The sequence below is a fragment of the Triturus cristatus genome, chromosome 6 (assembly GCF_964204655.1).
Source record: "Triturus cristatus chromosome 6, aTriCri1.1, whole genome shotgun sequence".
In the NCBI taxonomy this organism is placed as follows: Eukaryota; Metazoa; Chordata; class Amphibia; order Caudata; family Salamandridae; genus Triturus; species Triturus cristatus.
In genome coordinates this window covers 396818485-396833944 of record NC_140589.1, presented here as the reverse complement: position 1 = coordinate 396833944, position 15460 = coordinate 396818485, and the positions used below count along the sequence as shown (strand labels likewise).

Sequence of the window (15460 nt, the reverse complement as noted above, 5' to 3'; positions counted from 1 at the left end):
ACGTTTTAAGATTCTTAAATTGCATTAACAATAGATTAATAGCCCAAAACAGGCATTCATCTGTCAGAAAAAGTGGGAAGCAACCAGTAGTGAAATAATGAAAGATCTATTGCAGATGTATTGAATAGGTGATGGCAAAGAATATCAACCGAAGCCCATTTCAGAAGAGACGATTGTCTGAAAACGTTTATCATTCCAATCTGAGGGACAGAACATTTATTTTGGCCTCAACATGTGCTACTATTAAAAATGTGACCCATAATCAATTATTCATAGCAAAATCCTTTTCCAAAACATGTATACACTAGAAAGAAGCAAAGGCATCAGTAATAACATTTGACCATGTGTTTGGTATATTTGATACCAGGACCCAAATAGAGTACATTTAAATACTGAAAACTCCTTAAGAACATAACATGCTAAATAGTTCAAGAACTGATGTCACATCGTACTATACAAGTTGGCAATCGTGTTTGCAGTTTCCCAAACGGTGATGTTTCTTTTGGCTGTCTCCTGTTTTTTATAAAGACATCAGCGATTCTAGACAGTGCTTAAGGACAGAATAGCTGTTTCACAAACTTGAACTGTTTAGCACCAGAATTGTACGTTTTTACCAATCTAACAGACAGCAGTAGAAAGAAACACACGGACAGACTTACGTCTCAGAAGCGCACAAAGGTAACAGAATACACATAAAAGTACCTTGAATAGGAAAGCAAGATGATAGTCCTTGAGGGCCAGAGTGAAGAAAGCAGGTTGTGGTCAGTAAAGTAAAAAAGAAATAATTAATCAGGTTCTTGGCAATAGTAAGGTACCACAACAAGCGCATTTGCATTATTTAAACGTGCCATTCCAAAAGCCACAAGAGTACGTTGTAGTGATCTACTAATGTAGAAACAATTATTTTCGGCGATTTATGCAAGTACTTTTTAAAGAGAACCTATTTACATCCCATCATAGAAACTGTTACAAGCTGGGAAGTTTTTCTTTGCTCACAAAAGCAAAATTCATCATGAAGTAATCAGTCCATTTATTTCTATGGGAAAATGTATCTGACTCACAGACGCCATACAGGCAAACACTCGTACCAATCATATAGAAACCCAAATGAAAGCAATGTTTCTCATAATGTGGTTATGTTGTGCTAACATACTACAGCTGGTTCTGCTATATGTATTCCAAGGCTTCCTGAAACTATACTTTAAAGTACTCAATATTGTATATTGTATTCAAGTAGGCCAGCTTTTTTTAAACAAACCGCCACGTTCACATTCTTACATTGTTGAGCATCAATCAGGGGGTCTCTTGCTTGGGACCAATTTATCTTGGTGGTGCTTCTGAAGTTCAAATTATTTATTTTCTGTGACGCCTTACCTAGTAGAGATTCTATCTAGCCGCAGTTTCCTTACCTTAGAATAATCCTCAGGCATCAGACTAGTTATGGAAAATCCACATCAGAGTTGTCGTCCATGTTGGAAGTGGTGCACGCGGTGCCCATGCTGGCGCCATCCATCTAGCAAACATCTGTTTCTTTTTGTGACATTTACATGCCACAAGCGCAGTAACGAAAAATGCTGATCAACTGGTTTGTATCACTATGGGCCAAAAGAGGGTGACCGTATGCAGAAATCCATTGGTAGAGCATGGAGGATGGGAGGGTCGGTAAGGAATCTGCGGCTAGATAGTCTCACTACTACATAAAGCCTTACCGAAAGTAAGGTATCTTGCTCATCTGACAGAGCCTTCTAGCTGCAGATTTCTTATCTTAGAATAAGCACCCAAGCAATACCTCCCCAGAGGTGGGTCTGCCAACAGATTAGACCAAAAATTCCTGCAAGATCGAACAAGTAAAATGACCATCACAACGGACCTGACAGTCCAGGCAGTAGCGCTTGGTGAATGTGTGCAAAAACGCAGACGTTGCTGCTTGACAGATGTCCAAGATAAGGACTCCGCAAGCAAATGCAGTGGTCGCAGCCTTGTCTCTGGTGGAATGAACACACAAGCCCTCAGGGGATTGCTTATTGGCCAATGCATAGCAGACTTTTAGGCATGGCATGATAAAATGGTCCGCTTCTATACAGATTTCACTTTCTTCGTTCCACATACCCAACAAACAGTTGATCGCCCACCTAGAACTCCCTAGTACAATCACCATAGAACACCACCACTCTTTTTGGGAATAAACATTGGAGTTTTTTCTCTTATTTAGAAGACTAGGGCAGAGCAAAAAAAATTGGGCAAGATGATATTTTGGCTTATATGGAAAGGCTTCACCACCTTTGGAAGGAAGTTATCATGGGTACTCAGAACCAGTTTGTCTGGGTAGAATGATGTGCAGGAAGGGGCACAGAGAGTTTGCTGGACCTCCTGACTGATGTTATGGCCACCAGAAAAGCTGTTTTATGGTCAGTAGCCAGAGTGGACAGTTGTGCAGCAGCTTGAAGGACACACACAAGAAAGTTTAAGATCAGGTTGAGGTCCCATTTCGGGCACAATGAATGGCCTGGGAGGAAACAAGTGTTGTAGTCCCTTGAGGAAACGAGTCATAACAGGTGACTTGAAAAAGAAGGTTGGTCCAGAAACTGCAAGAAAGCCAGGAAAAGAATAATCAATAACACTTGGGATAAGTGTTCAAAAAGAGGATAAATGATTTGGATACATGCCATGTGACAATCTTGTCCCAATGGCAGGTGTATACCATCTTAGTGGAGTGACACCTGGCTGGCAAAATAGTGTCACAGACTTCGGGCGGAAGGTCAAAAGCTGTGAACTGTCACTGTTTAATCTTCACATATGTAGGTTATGGTGCTCAGTGTTGCTGTGACAGAGGATCCTCCAGAACGGGCAGCCAGATCGGAGGGCTGATGCTCATAGTCAGTTGGACACCTCCGTAAGGGAGGCGCATGCCAAGCCCACATCGGAAATAAATGTAAGAGTGATTTTTTACTAAATGTAAGGTCACTACATGAACAGTGCATGGAAATATGGGACTTACTAAACGCCCAGGCCCTAGTTGTAGGTTTCTTAACGGAAACCTGGTTGGAACCTTCGTCTATTCCGGCCATTGCTCTGGCCCTCCCAGAACATTACTGTATCTTGTTAGTGAATAGGGATGGAAATACAGATGGAAGCGTTGCAATTGTGTTTAAATCACCCACTGAAGTCACTATGATTGATACTTTTCAAGATAGCTCATGCGAAATCAGTATTTTTAAAATTGCATTCTCCCCCCAGAACTGCTGGAGAGGCGGTTTAGTATATCGCTCTCCAGGACCTTTAAAAGACTTCCCTTTAAAACTGATGGAAAGAATTGCCCCTCATGTGATGGCATTCAAGTACTTCCTCCTCCTAGGGGATTGTAATTTGCATAGCGAGATTAAAGAGTTCGCCTGGATGGGGATAGCTAGGAATAACACAGGACCAACCCATACAGCTGGGAACACCCTTGATCTCATTCTTACCAACTCTCCCAACATACATTCCTTACCCCCGGTACCAGTGATCTGGTCAGATCACTTCACTATTAACTTCCAGATACACTGTTCAAACCAGACAGTAGTCAACCCATTATATACTAGTAAGCCGGTACGACAATGGCGCAAAATCTCAGAGGAGAGCTTTCAGCAAGTGTTTAGATCTCATTCCTCCTCTAAGTCTAGCGATATTGATAGTAGACTCAATGATCTACATCAGGCCATAGAGTCGTCCTTAGATATTATAGCTCCCCTAAAACTAACTAAGTCCAAATTGGCAAGGGAACAGGCAGTGTGGTTCTCTCAAGAATTACGCAGAGAAAAAACGCAGTGTAAAAAAGTAGAAAGGGCGTGGCGCTAGTCTCACCTTCAGTCAGTCAAAGAAATCTTTAAGACAGCATCCAATATGTATCACTAAAATAAAAAGCTAACACGGAAAAAATACATATTGACGCAATTAACTGAAGCAGGAAACTCAGGGAAACAGATATATTCTACACCTAAATCTTTTACTTCTTCTAAATCATGTATCAATTGCATCCCTGCCTCCCAGAACTTATGCGACAATATATCTCAAATTTATTTTGGTGATAAGGTAGAAAAAATCTATGATACCTTTCCTAATTGACCAGACATCGGTGGGTCACTCCCACTGTAACCATTACGGAGCCTAGAGCAGGTGACCTGCTGGCCTATTTTCCTCTCCTACAGGATTCTGAAGTTGAGGTATTGCTGAAAGCAGCAAAATCAGGATCATCCATTGATATAATGCCGGCAAAATGGTTTGCCTTATTGGCGCGGCCCCTTGCCTCTCCAATCTGCTTACTTAACTATTCTCTGAGGAAGGGCATAGTACCCCGGGCGTGGAAAGCTGCACAACTTTGACCAATCGCAAAAAAAAACCAATATAGCGCCCTCAGAGCTATCCAATTATTATCCTATCTCCCTCCTTCCTCTTATGAGCAAACTCATGGAGGGACATGTCAACAGGCAGTGTATGAAATTTGTGGAGGCACAGCAATGCGTGGATCCCTCACAATTTGGATTCCGACCTAAGCACTCTACTTAAACAGCTCTGCTTGTTGTCACATATGCAATCAGGATGGCCTTAGATAAGGACAAAGCTGTAGCTCTGTGCTGCTAGACTTGTCTGCAGCTTTTGATACTGTGGCACATCATAGACTGCTACAAAGATTAACGGTAATCAGCGTAGTTGGGTCTGCCTTTCAGTGGTTCTCCAGTTTTTTGGAACAACGTACCCAAACTGTGAACCTGGGGAACTTTCACTACGGAGCAAAATCACTGAATAAAGGGGTGCCCCAGGGGTCGTGCTTAAGCCCCACATTATTTAACATATATGTGGCACCCCTGACAAGGATCATCAGAGACCACAACTTTGTCCTTTTTTCGTACGCTGACACGCAACTTCTGTTCTCAATTGATAACAATTCAGATGATACTAAACAAAAGTTTGCAGAAGGCATGCGTGCAATTTCCAACTGGATGTCAATAAACTTCCTCCAGTTGAATACCAACAAGACTGAAGTCCTTCTCTTTGGCAAAGTTCAACTGTTTTGGTCTCCAGAGTGGTGATCGACAGAATTAGGCCCCGCTCCTGTGCCTACCAATAAGGCTAAAAAGTTAGGAGTGTATCTGGACCTTTCTCTTGCTATGAAGGAGCAGGTAGCAGCCATCTCAAGCAGTTGTTTTGGTTTACTAAAACTCCTGCAGAGATTGTGCGATCTTCTCTCCCTATTGGCACGCAAGACCCTGCCCTAAGCCTTAGTGGTAAGTAGACTAGACTACTGCAATGCACTTCTGGGTGCTGTGAGTGAGGGGAGACTCAATAGGCTCCAGGTAGTGCAGAATACAGCAGCCCAATTGGCTCTGAATAAACCATCTAGAACTTCCTCACTGCCATTATTAAGAAGTTTACACTGGCTGCCTATTTGAAGTCAAATCAAGTTCAAAATGTGTTGCCTGATTCACAAAACCCTTACTGAAAGCAGTCCCAGATATATGACCAATAGTCTTTTCCCCTACCATCCCAACAGACAGCTACGTTCTAGTGGTAAGGCTCTGCTTGTGATACTCGGGGTCAACAAGCTACGATCGGGTGGCAAAGCCTTTGCCTATGTAGCTCCCCGTCTTTGGAACAAATTCCCTATGGCGTTACGGACGTGTCCGGATTTGTCCAATTTCAGAAAATTATTGAAAACTGAACTTTTCTAGCTTGGCTAGCCCTTCACCTTCTCGTGGTTATGCTTCGATGTTAGCGCGGAGATACCCAGGTAGGGTTGAGTCCTGCGCTCTAGAAATCCCTCATTCATTCATTCATACTCAGGAGTTTGGGACACCAAACTCTCTATGCCCAATCAAGAGCCACAAGAATGACTAGCTCCTTTGTCCTGATTTTCTTGGGAACTCTGGGCATGAGTGGTATTGACGGAAAGGCATCGGGAGGCCTGACCTCCACTTGAGATGAAAATCACTTCAGAGAGAGATGCCTTGGAAACTCCAGTGCACCGAACTGCTGATATTGCATGTTCTCGATGGTGGCAAACAGATCTAACCAAGGATTTCCCAAACTCGAAAAAGCCGTTTCACCACCTCTTGATGGAGATGCCATTCATGATCCGCTAAGCATTGCTGGCTAAGTTCGTCAGCTCTGGAGTTCTGAGAGGCCACCAGGTGTTGAACCACCAGGGAAATGCACTGGCATTCCAGCCATGCCTAAAGACACAGGGTCCCTTGACACAGGGTCCATGATACCACTCCACCCTATTTGTTGCAGTACCACTTGTAGGTAGTGTTGTTCATGAGCATCTGAACTAGCCTTCCCTTGATCGAAGGAATAAAGGCTTTTATTGCCAGTGAGATCCAGCATAGTTCTAGCAGGTTGATGTGGAGCTGGGACTCTGACGGAGACCAGAGTTCTCTGATCTCCATCTCGCCCAGAATGCAACACATGAGTGATGCATCTGTCACTATGGTCATCTCTGGGTGAGGAAGGGAGAGAGGTCTGTCACTGAACCAATTGCGGTTCGTTAGCCACCACTGCAGGTCTTTTGCAATTCCCTCTAAGATTTCAATAATGTTGGAGAAACTCTCCGCACACTAAGTTCTATTGCGGAACTCACATATGCCAACGGGCATGTGTTATCAGTAGGATGCAGGAGGCCATGAGGCCTAACAGCTTCAGAGTCAGTCTCACCGAAATCCAGGACAGATGCTAAAACATCAGAATCATAGCCTAACTATCTTCGACCGTTCTGGAGGATAGGCCTGAAACTGCACTGTGTCCAGAACAGCTCCGATAAAAGGGAGCATCAGAGAGGGAGTCAGGTGTGTGTTGTTCAGCATGCTGATAGTGAACTCCAGTGAGTGGAGGAGGTCTGCTGTAGACTGGAAGTGGGAGAGGACTACTAGGGTGAGCCCGCCTTCAACAGCCAATTGTCGAGGGAGGGGGAAGACTGGAACCGCTGACCCCTGCAGATACGCTGCAACCATCACCCTGGTAATCACACGACGAGTGCTGGTAAGGCCAAAGCTGAAAGTGCTCATGGCCCTCCGAGAACCGTAGGTGGCACCTGTGGGCAGGCAGGACGGGGTGTGGAAATATGTGTTCTGCAAGTCCAACACTTACATCCGCTCTTCTGGGTTGAGGGCATAATATACCTGGGCTAACATGAGAATCATGAACTTCTCCTTTAGGTAGAAGTTAAGAATGCATAGGTCTAGAATACGACAGAGGTTTTAGTTCTTTTTGAGCACCAGAATGTAGCGGGAATGGCAACCACAACCAACGTCTGACACTGGCACCCTCTCAATGGCTCCATCAGCCGGTTGTGAGAAGGTGGCATGGTGGGGAGGTGCCAGATCCCGAATGGAGCACCCTCTCTGGACGATTAGAGCACACTTGTCCGAATTTATGGACTACCAGTGGGGTAGGGGATGGTGAATTATTTTTTTTGGTGGCCGTGCTGCTATGATGGCAAAATAAAGGGGTTTGGGGGTGGTGGCTGCTGGGAGGCAGTGGACTGGCTCGACCTCTGGCTGGTGGTCTTGCATGGTTTGTCAGAACCACATCTGCACCCACGAAAAGTTAGCCTGTTAGCCTTGGTGGCTGGGTGGGAAAGGACATTGTTGGTAGCCCCTACCATAGCCACAGAAAGGGGTGAAAGGCAGTCTGGGGTTGGCGGGGAGCCATGAATAAGCTTAAAGATCGGGACATAACCCTACGGTCTTTAAAGCATTCCAGTGCATAATCTGCCTTTTTATCAAAAATGCTAGAGCCATCAAAGGGCATGTCCATAAGCGAGGCCTGGACATCCCCCGAAAAGCCAGTGGTTCTCACCCAGGCATGGAGTCTGAGTGCCACTGATGATGCAATTGCTCTGAGTCCAGCCCACATCTAATGGTGAACCATGCTGCATCTCTCCCGTCAAATAGCTTTGGTGAGAATGGCTCGGGCCTTCTCCAAAACCAAAGGCAGCACTTGCAAAACCGAAGCCAACACAGTGTGTTTGAGCCCAAAAGGCACCCGGTTTTTACCGACCGCAGTGCTACACTAGTGGAAAAAAACATCTGCTTGCTAAAGGTGTCCAACCCTTTTGGATTCCCTATCTGGTGGAATGGTAGAGAACACGCCAGGGTTTTGTCGGGAGGCAGAGTCTTGGACCACCAAGCTCTCCGGGGTGGATGCTGAGTGTGAAATGCATTGTGAAGTAGATGCACAAAACCCTTTAGAAGTCCTTTCAAACTTCTAAAGTAACCATGTCAGTGATTTAGGTCACTGTTTCACATGTTTTACTTCACCTTCTTACTTATAGTATTTGCTTTTTGCAGTTGTTGCATTTCCATGAAACATTTGAGTCTAGTGTAGTACAAATTGCTAGAGGCGATACAGTCAGGAACTCCCTTTCTCTCTTTCACCCCCACAGTCCCAGTTTGCAGGCATGGCTTTGTGGCTCCCAGAAGGAAACAACTGCCAGTCATCCTTGGAAAGGCGAGTGACTGCCAATCTGCATTTTTATTGTTGCTATTCAATCAATTATTTTCCCACCTCTCAGACAGGCTTTAAAACGAAGGCACATGTGCTTGAAATGGTGCAAAAGAGACCGGGTCCATATAGCCTGGCATTAGAGGTTCTGACATTAAAATGTACAAATAGGAGTTCTATTTTTTTAATATAATATTAGATTAGTCCCTCCTAGGAACCTAATGACACACCACATATGTGTTGGGAGACAGAACTTTATTAGAGCTAGTCTGCAAATAGATCTGTTTGGTGCTTTACTGACATGCAGGCGCATTTGACTTTCGCTTAGAAAAAAAACTTATGGGTTATGATTTTCTTGGGACCTAATAACTTTGTAAACTGCTCCACTGTTGTTGTATTAATAATTTCTAAACAGGCAGATGCTGGTTGGATTTTTTAGTCTTTTCAGGCTAATTTGTAGGTATACATACCCTGTTGATAAAACATGTCTGGTTGGACTCATGCTTAAAATATTGTAATCTGTAAAGCTATTGAAGTTTGTTCCTCCACATGGAAGTGGTGTAGTACAGCCCTTTCAATACTCCCCTGATGCACAAGTCAGGGACAGTATGTTCCAAACAGCTCAACTATGTGTGTCAGTAGTGTTTACGTTGCCAGGTGGAGTTTTGCAGACTGCATTTACAAGTAAATGAGCACTGGAATATAATAAAAACACCAGGTCTAACTGAACATGTACATTTGATATGGGACAAGTATACTTAAGTGAGTGGATTACAAACCTTTTTTAGGGTTACTGCTGCAGTTGCCTTGTTGATAATAATAAAGACTATACAGCGCATACTAAAAATGGAATGTGTTTGGTGCTAACAAGTGATACCATCACCAAACTCAGGTTACTCTTTTGGACTTTCTGAGAGGTTCAAAAGGCTGAGTACCTTACACTTTAAAAACTTGGAGTTAGTGTTTACATGCATATCTCTGCAGGAGCTGTGCTAGCTTGTGGAGCTATCTTCTGGGCTAACAGAAGTAAATATATCTCACCCTGGAAGTTCAGAAGTTGCCAGCCACCTTTGACCTGTCAGGTCATGTTCTATGTTTCATAGTTCCTGTTCAATAGTCTATGTTTCCCAAGGGTTTCCATTTAAATAAAGTTGCATTCTTACATCCTATGAGATGGTGACTTCAAGCAGAGATTACAAAAGTGCAAAACACACAATGCCAGCAGCCCCACTCTATTGGTGCTGATGTTCAACTAGTGTAAGTGACCTCCCCAAACAAGGACCCATGAAATAAGGTGAGGCAGGGCCTGGCTACTGATCACGAGTAACAAGGAAGTTCTTAACAGGAAGGTAGGCAATGCAAAATGTCTTTACCTGTCCACTCACAATTTGCAGGTACCACAGTGATACAGGCCCGTGTAATTAATTTCACTCCTTGGAGCAGAAATGAAATCCTGCACACCAAACCACATGCCTTGTCCTCTACCTAAATCGCTCGTTTCCCTACATGAGCCCTGTGTTAGATTGGGATTTCTTATATCTGTCTCAGGCTGCCCTCGAGAAACATTCTTTGTCCAAAGCAATGTTTCTTATAGCAGGAGGCACTGGAGTGGCCCCTAAACTGGGGCACCCACAATATGGGCACAAATAAGTGTGAGCATCTGGCTGTAGTCATCCTTCCTGAAGCAGCAACCATGGACAGACATAGGGCATACCTGATATAGAAACTTTCTCACCTTGAAAAGAAAAAAGATATTGCAGCCACGTCTCTTCTCCCTGCAATCTACCAAATGGCAGTGCTCAGGTAGACTAATCTGCATTTCCTTGTTAAATGAGAGGTGTCATTGATTCTTTTTTTAAGGTAGGTCAGTCTCTCCCTCTTTCCTTCAGTGTCTGGGTCTTCTCCCTCCAGCTACAGGAATGCAGGCAATAAACGTTCACTGTCTGGGAAGCTATTCTCACCTCCATCCTGTGCCATGCTAAACCAGGGGCATCCAAATGATTTCCTTTCATACTTAGGCAAAGCATTTGTGAGGCAAATTGTAAGGGTAAACATCAGAAGACGAGGCTCCAGCATTTACAGAATCTCATTTTGATGTTTGCATTATTTACCCTGTATATTCTATCACATTACTTTGATCATGTAGGTATTGCATCATTCTAGCATAGCCTAGAGTGCTTTACAGTTCCCTATATATGCTTCCAGCGATTACATTCACTACCAACCCTATCCATGCTGAAGCCATGGTCTCCCAATGGTGTAGAAGTAGACTGACTGTTCACCGGATTCTAGGGCCTATCAAAGGTGTCTAATATATAACTACCTCACATACAAATATGATATTTCTTTTTACAGTTTTGCATCCTCAGAGTGCTTTCTATCTCAAAAATGTACTGTCTGTGCCAAAAAACGTGCAGGAAATGATGACCTTTACTTAAAATGTCCGGCTGTCTCCTCTCCTTTTTTTTTTCTTTGAATGACCCTCTCCTTGCGGTCCATCCTCTGCATGCCTTCCCAGGGCCGGCTTTAGCGCTGGTGGCGCCCTGTGCAACAATGTTTGTTGGCGCCCCCCATGACCCCCTCCACCATGGATTCTCTCACAAGCACCCTTTAACAGTGACCAAGTCTCCATAACCACTCTCTCTCAGATGCATTGAGTTAGGTATATAGAGCCCCTCACACCAGTGTAGGGTGTCAGAGCACATCGCATCACACACATTACACAGAGACAATCAATCATACGTGTGTAAATCAGTGTATAGGAAATGCTACATAGGCCAATAGACTAAACGTGTAGGAGTCACATATCATCCATACTGGTAGGCAGTATAGTTTTAGAGTGCTTGGTGTGGAGAAGTACAAACTTAGAGTCTAAAAAGAAACAGCATAGTTGAGTTTTCTTTAATAATAAGAATCGATTTCTACCCAAATTAATCCTTTTTGAAACACTAATTAATGTTTTAATGTATACTTTGCAGTGTGTATGCAGTTCTATGATGAAAGTTAATAGCTCACTGTTGAATAGGACTTTAGGTTATAAATTGCAAGTAACAAAAGGATGTCTCTTTTAAAAGCAGTAACCTGCTAATCTGTTTACATTATATGCACTCTGTAATCTACTTGGTACACATTCTTTGCAGCAGGCATATTAACCCTCTGCACTAACTTCACATAAGTCAAAACCTCAACTATACAAAACACTGCTCTCTCTCCAGGAAGATAATTAATCACAGGCGTTATATTGATATTTTATTGAGGCCTGGTAATTGCTGGAGGAAAGGAACGCTGCAGCAGGTGCTTTAAAAACATAATAAACTTGCAAACACAGCGCCCCCAGGAAGCCAGCACCTGGTGCGGTGGCACCGGTCGCACCGCCCTAGAGCCGACCCTCTGCCTCCCCTATGAGTACTTGCCTACTCTTAAGTCATGTGCGTGTTTGCCTTAATCTCTACTATTGTATATCTGAAAATCGCCTACACCTGGTCTCAAAGATTGCAACCTGTCCTTTGAAAGTCGTACTGTGCCCACTCACAATATCTAATTTGCTCTAGCTCATCTACTAATCCCACTGACCATCTGCATGAACCCCAACACCCTCCAGTATTGATCCTACCTAAATGATACCAGTTTTAATCTCACCCTCAAAGACCGGAGCGGAGCTGGAATAGGGTCCTTAAGAGAACATAAATATACCCCAGTTCAACAGGAACCACTGGACTAACCAACTACCTTGCTTCCGGAGCAGAGTTCTGCTTGGGATAAAACACTTCAACACCTTGTTAGGGTTAGTAAGCAAAATGTACATGTAATTGGAATACAGTACTTACTAGACGATCTGGTAATTTTCTGTATTGTTCACTCCTCGTCCTTGCGTCTCCTATTGACTCATCAACAGGTGGCTGCTGAAGGGCTAAGGGTCAGACAAGGAGTCTGCCCCAAGTGTTCATCGTGGGTTAAACGGTGAGTGATCTCATTTCTGGCAAATACCACTGAGTCTGGCAGCGACACGTTTACTTAGTGAGTTATCACATATCTTTGACGCACAAGACCTTGGCTGCACAGCACAGAGACCATTCATTGTCACACACAGGGAAAAATGATTAGAGGGAACATTGTAATTAGCATGCATATAAGCTTGAAGGGGAACAGGAGACCTGCCTGGCTGGATGCACTCCATTTGGCTGAAAAGAGAACATCTCATCTAAGTGATCTCTTACCCCCACATTATAAATAAACAAGATTGGCTAAAACTTTCTTAAATATCTCTTCTACTGTGAGATTTAGAATTATTACTTTGGTGGGTGGGACGCCACCAAAATAATGATACAAAATCTTACTAGGTCAAAACACAGTTGTTACACCTGGCATCCTTGGTGTGGTGTTGCCCCACACAGTTTGCCTTCACTCCCTTACTTCATTGAATTTGTTTTTTTGTTGCATTAGGACTCTATGCACTTTACCACTGCTAAAGTGCTTGTGCTCTTTCCCTAAAATACTCCTAATTGGTACATTTACTTGTAAGTCCCTAATATATGGTACTACATGAACCCAGGGAGAGTACATTAAATGCTACTACTGGACTGCAGCACTAATGATGCCATCCAAACTGGAAAACATGTTCCAGACCTGCCACTGCAACCTGCAGTGCAGTGTTAAACTGCCATTTTGACCTGTCAAAATAAAACTTTTGGCAGGCGTAAACCTTCCTTTTCAGGTCTCGCCTAGGCTGTGCGCATATGTGCTCTAGGAGGGCCTTTAGCCATTGGTCTGCTCCTCTTCAAGCACACTCATGCTTGTGCTTGCATCCACCTTGCGGAAGAGAGCAGCGGCGCGCGTGGTAATTGAAAACTAATGGCTCTCGTGCCGCCGCTGCTCGCTCCAGCAATGCTTATACCAGCACAAGCACGAGTGCATTTGCCTGCTCTTACGCTTGTTCATTATTTTCATGTGCTGCGAAGAACTTCTTTCGAGAGTCCACTTTTCATTAATTTTTTTGATGTGCCGCCAAGCAGTTCCAGCGCAGCACACCGTGCTTTGAATGCTCTTGCAGCGCCCGTTTCATGAGTGCTGCTCTTTTTCTTTTCAGTAAGAGGCTCAAAACAACCTTGCCTTCTTTTTCAGCCGAGGGCTTGTTTTTCTTATTGCTTGTTTTGAACTCACTTTCCCTTCTTAATGTCTTTGATTTAAACAATTCACGAGCTGTTTGAATTTGTGCTCTTTTTTTTTCCTTCACTTTGCTTGATTTTTTTTCCTAAGGCAATACTTGTTAATTAGCGTTAGCGCGTTCGCTTGGAACCACGGCTTCCAGTCGCGCGCGGGCGCACCAGTCTCGGGATGCTGCAGCTGCATTCCTTTTACTGCGCGCGCAGCACTCGCGGGACGCCCCCCCAACCCTGTAACCAGACCCATGGCTGCCTCTTCTCCAGCTGCCCAAATCAGTTCCCCCTGCCCCCCCCGCGCACCTCTCGCTGGATATGTCTGCCTTCATGAGCCCCCGATGTCATACCCGGAGAAAGCCCCCCCTCCTAAGTCCGTGCTATTCCGAAGAGTCCAAACACTTTGCTCAGGATCACCGGACATCGCTCCACACTGCATCCGAACGCCAATCCCAGTGCCCCAAGTCGACCTCTCCACCCCAAAGGCCCGTTGCCTCCCCCCAGGACCCTGCCGCTGCCTGCCATTGCCTGCCTCAACAACACTGCGCTCTTGATCCCCTCCACAATCTGCAGCCCCACAGCAGCCAGAGAAACATTCTCCCCTTACAAGTGCCACCCCTTCACCGAACCCTCCCGCACCCCCCTGCCGTACGAACTTCCACACCATCCAAACCCACACCCAACCCAACCCCCCGCAGTCCTCGTGCATTAAATTACCCTGTAGTACGTCCCCTCCCTCCCCAGCTGGGTACGTCCGTGGGCCGAGCCCCAAAAACATCCATCCTCTTGTGAATAGCGCCGTAAATGCTGCTCTGCGATTTCCCAGCACTGCACATACCTGACCCGCATTGATAACACCTTCCCCACCACACTCCAAAAACCACCCGATCGTGCCTACTCGTGCAACCACCTCCCCCTCACATAACATCCTAACAGGTTCCCATGCAAACCATACTATTTTCAATGTAGATTGCAGAAACCAGCGGCCTCAGAAGAATGAAAAGCTTAGGCATGAAGACCGGGCTTTGAACCGCCATCCAATGACACAAGCTGCTCCCTGAACCCTCTCACCATACGGGTTGGAGCCAAAACGACAATCACTTCTTGCGCAGAGGACCGACACCCTTCACCCTCACACCACCATAGACACACGCCCACAACATCAAACAGTCTTCCAGCGACATTCTCGTAAACATCATGGTGCAATTTGAGACACCTAGCCCCAGACAAAAGGGGTCATTCGGGCTCGCTCACCATGCCTGCCTCTTCGCACAACCTGTGCCCGTCCTCCATACAGCCTCTGTTTAGAAGCCCGCCCATTAAGACTCCACATTATCAGGCAATGTTTTGATTTATTCTGGCACAGCCCTCTCCCCACCAAACACTCCCACCCCCATTTTATGTGTCTGCACAAATAGGTCGAGCCTAGCGGAGGCAACAAACATACTTCTCGGCGCTCTTCCGAGGTATGTGGTGCTATATTATTTAAGGCTCGCAGTGTGTGGGCATGCCAGTGGGGAATAATGTACTGCATTGCTGAACACTTATAAGGTACTAAAGGTGAGACCTACTGGCTATGCCACTGCTTGTTTAGGTTGAGCATCAGTGCGCAAGCGCCGTGCAAGATCTGCTGTAATCACTCATACGGAGTAATACCGTCTGCTGCTTGCCATTCATTTATTCCTGTGTTGCTTTTATTTCCTCGCGTCTAACTGGTTGCAGCTCCTGATAGATCACTTCCGTTTTTAGGCCAAGAGCACCGAACAACTACAGTTTCCTTACCACTGTAGGTCTTTGTGTATGTTTGAGGGGACTACTTCTTTATT

The 15460-nt window shown here is 44.9% G+C and overlaps 1 protein-coding gene across 6 annotated transcripts in view; it reads right to left on the bottom strand.

The window, feature by feature from the left end:
• Positions 1-15460, bottom strand: part of FBXO25 (F-box protein 25) — a 491440-nt gene that overhangs the window by 106347 nt on the left and 369633 nt on the right. For 4 of the 6 annotated variants that reach the window (XM_085610798.1, XM_085610797.1, XM_085610801.1 and 1 more), the window contains one exon: positions 703-729. The exons of the other annotated variants lie outside the window; for them this stretch is intronic. In XM_085610798.1, coding sequence (XP_085466924.1) covers positions 703-729 — 27 coding nt within the window. The remainder of the gene's footprint in view (positions 1-702; positions 730-15460) is intronic. 6 annotated transcript variants of the gene reach the window in all.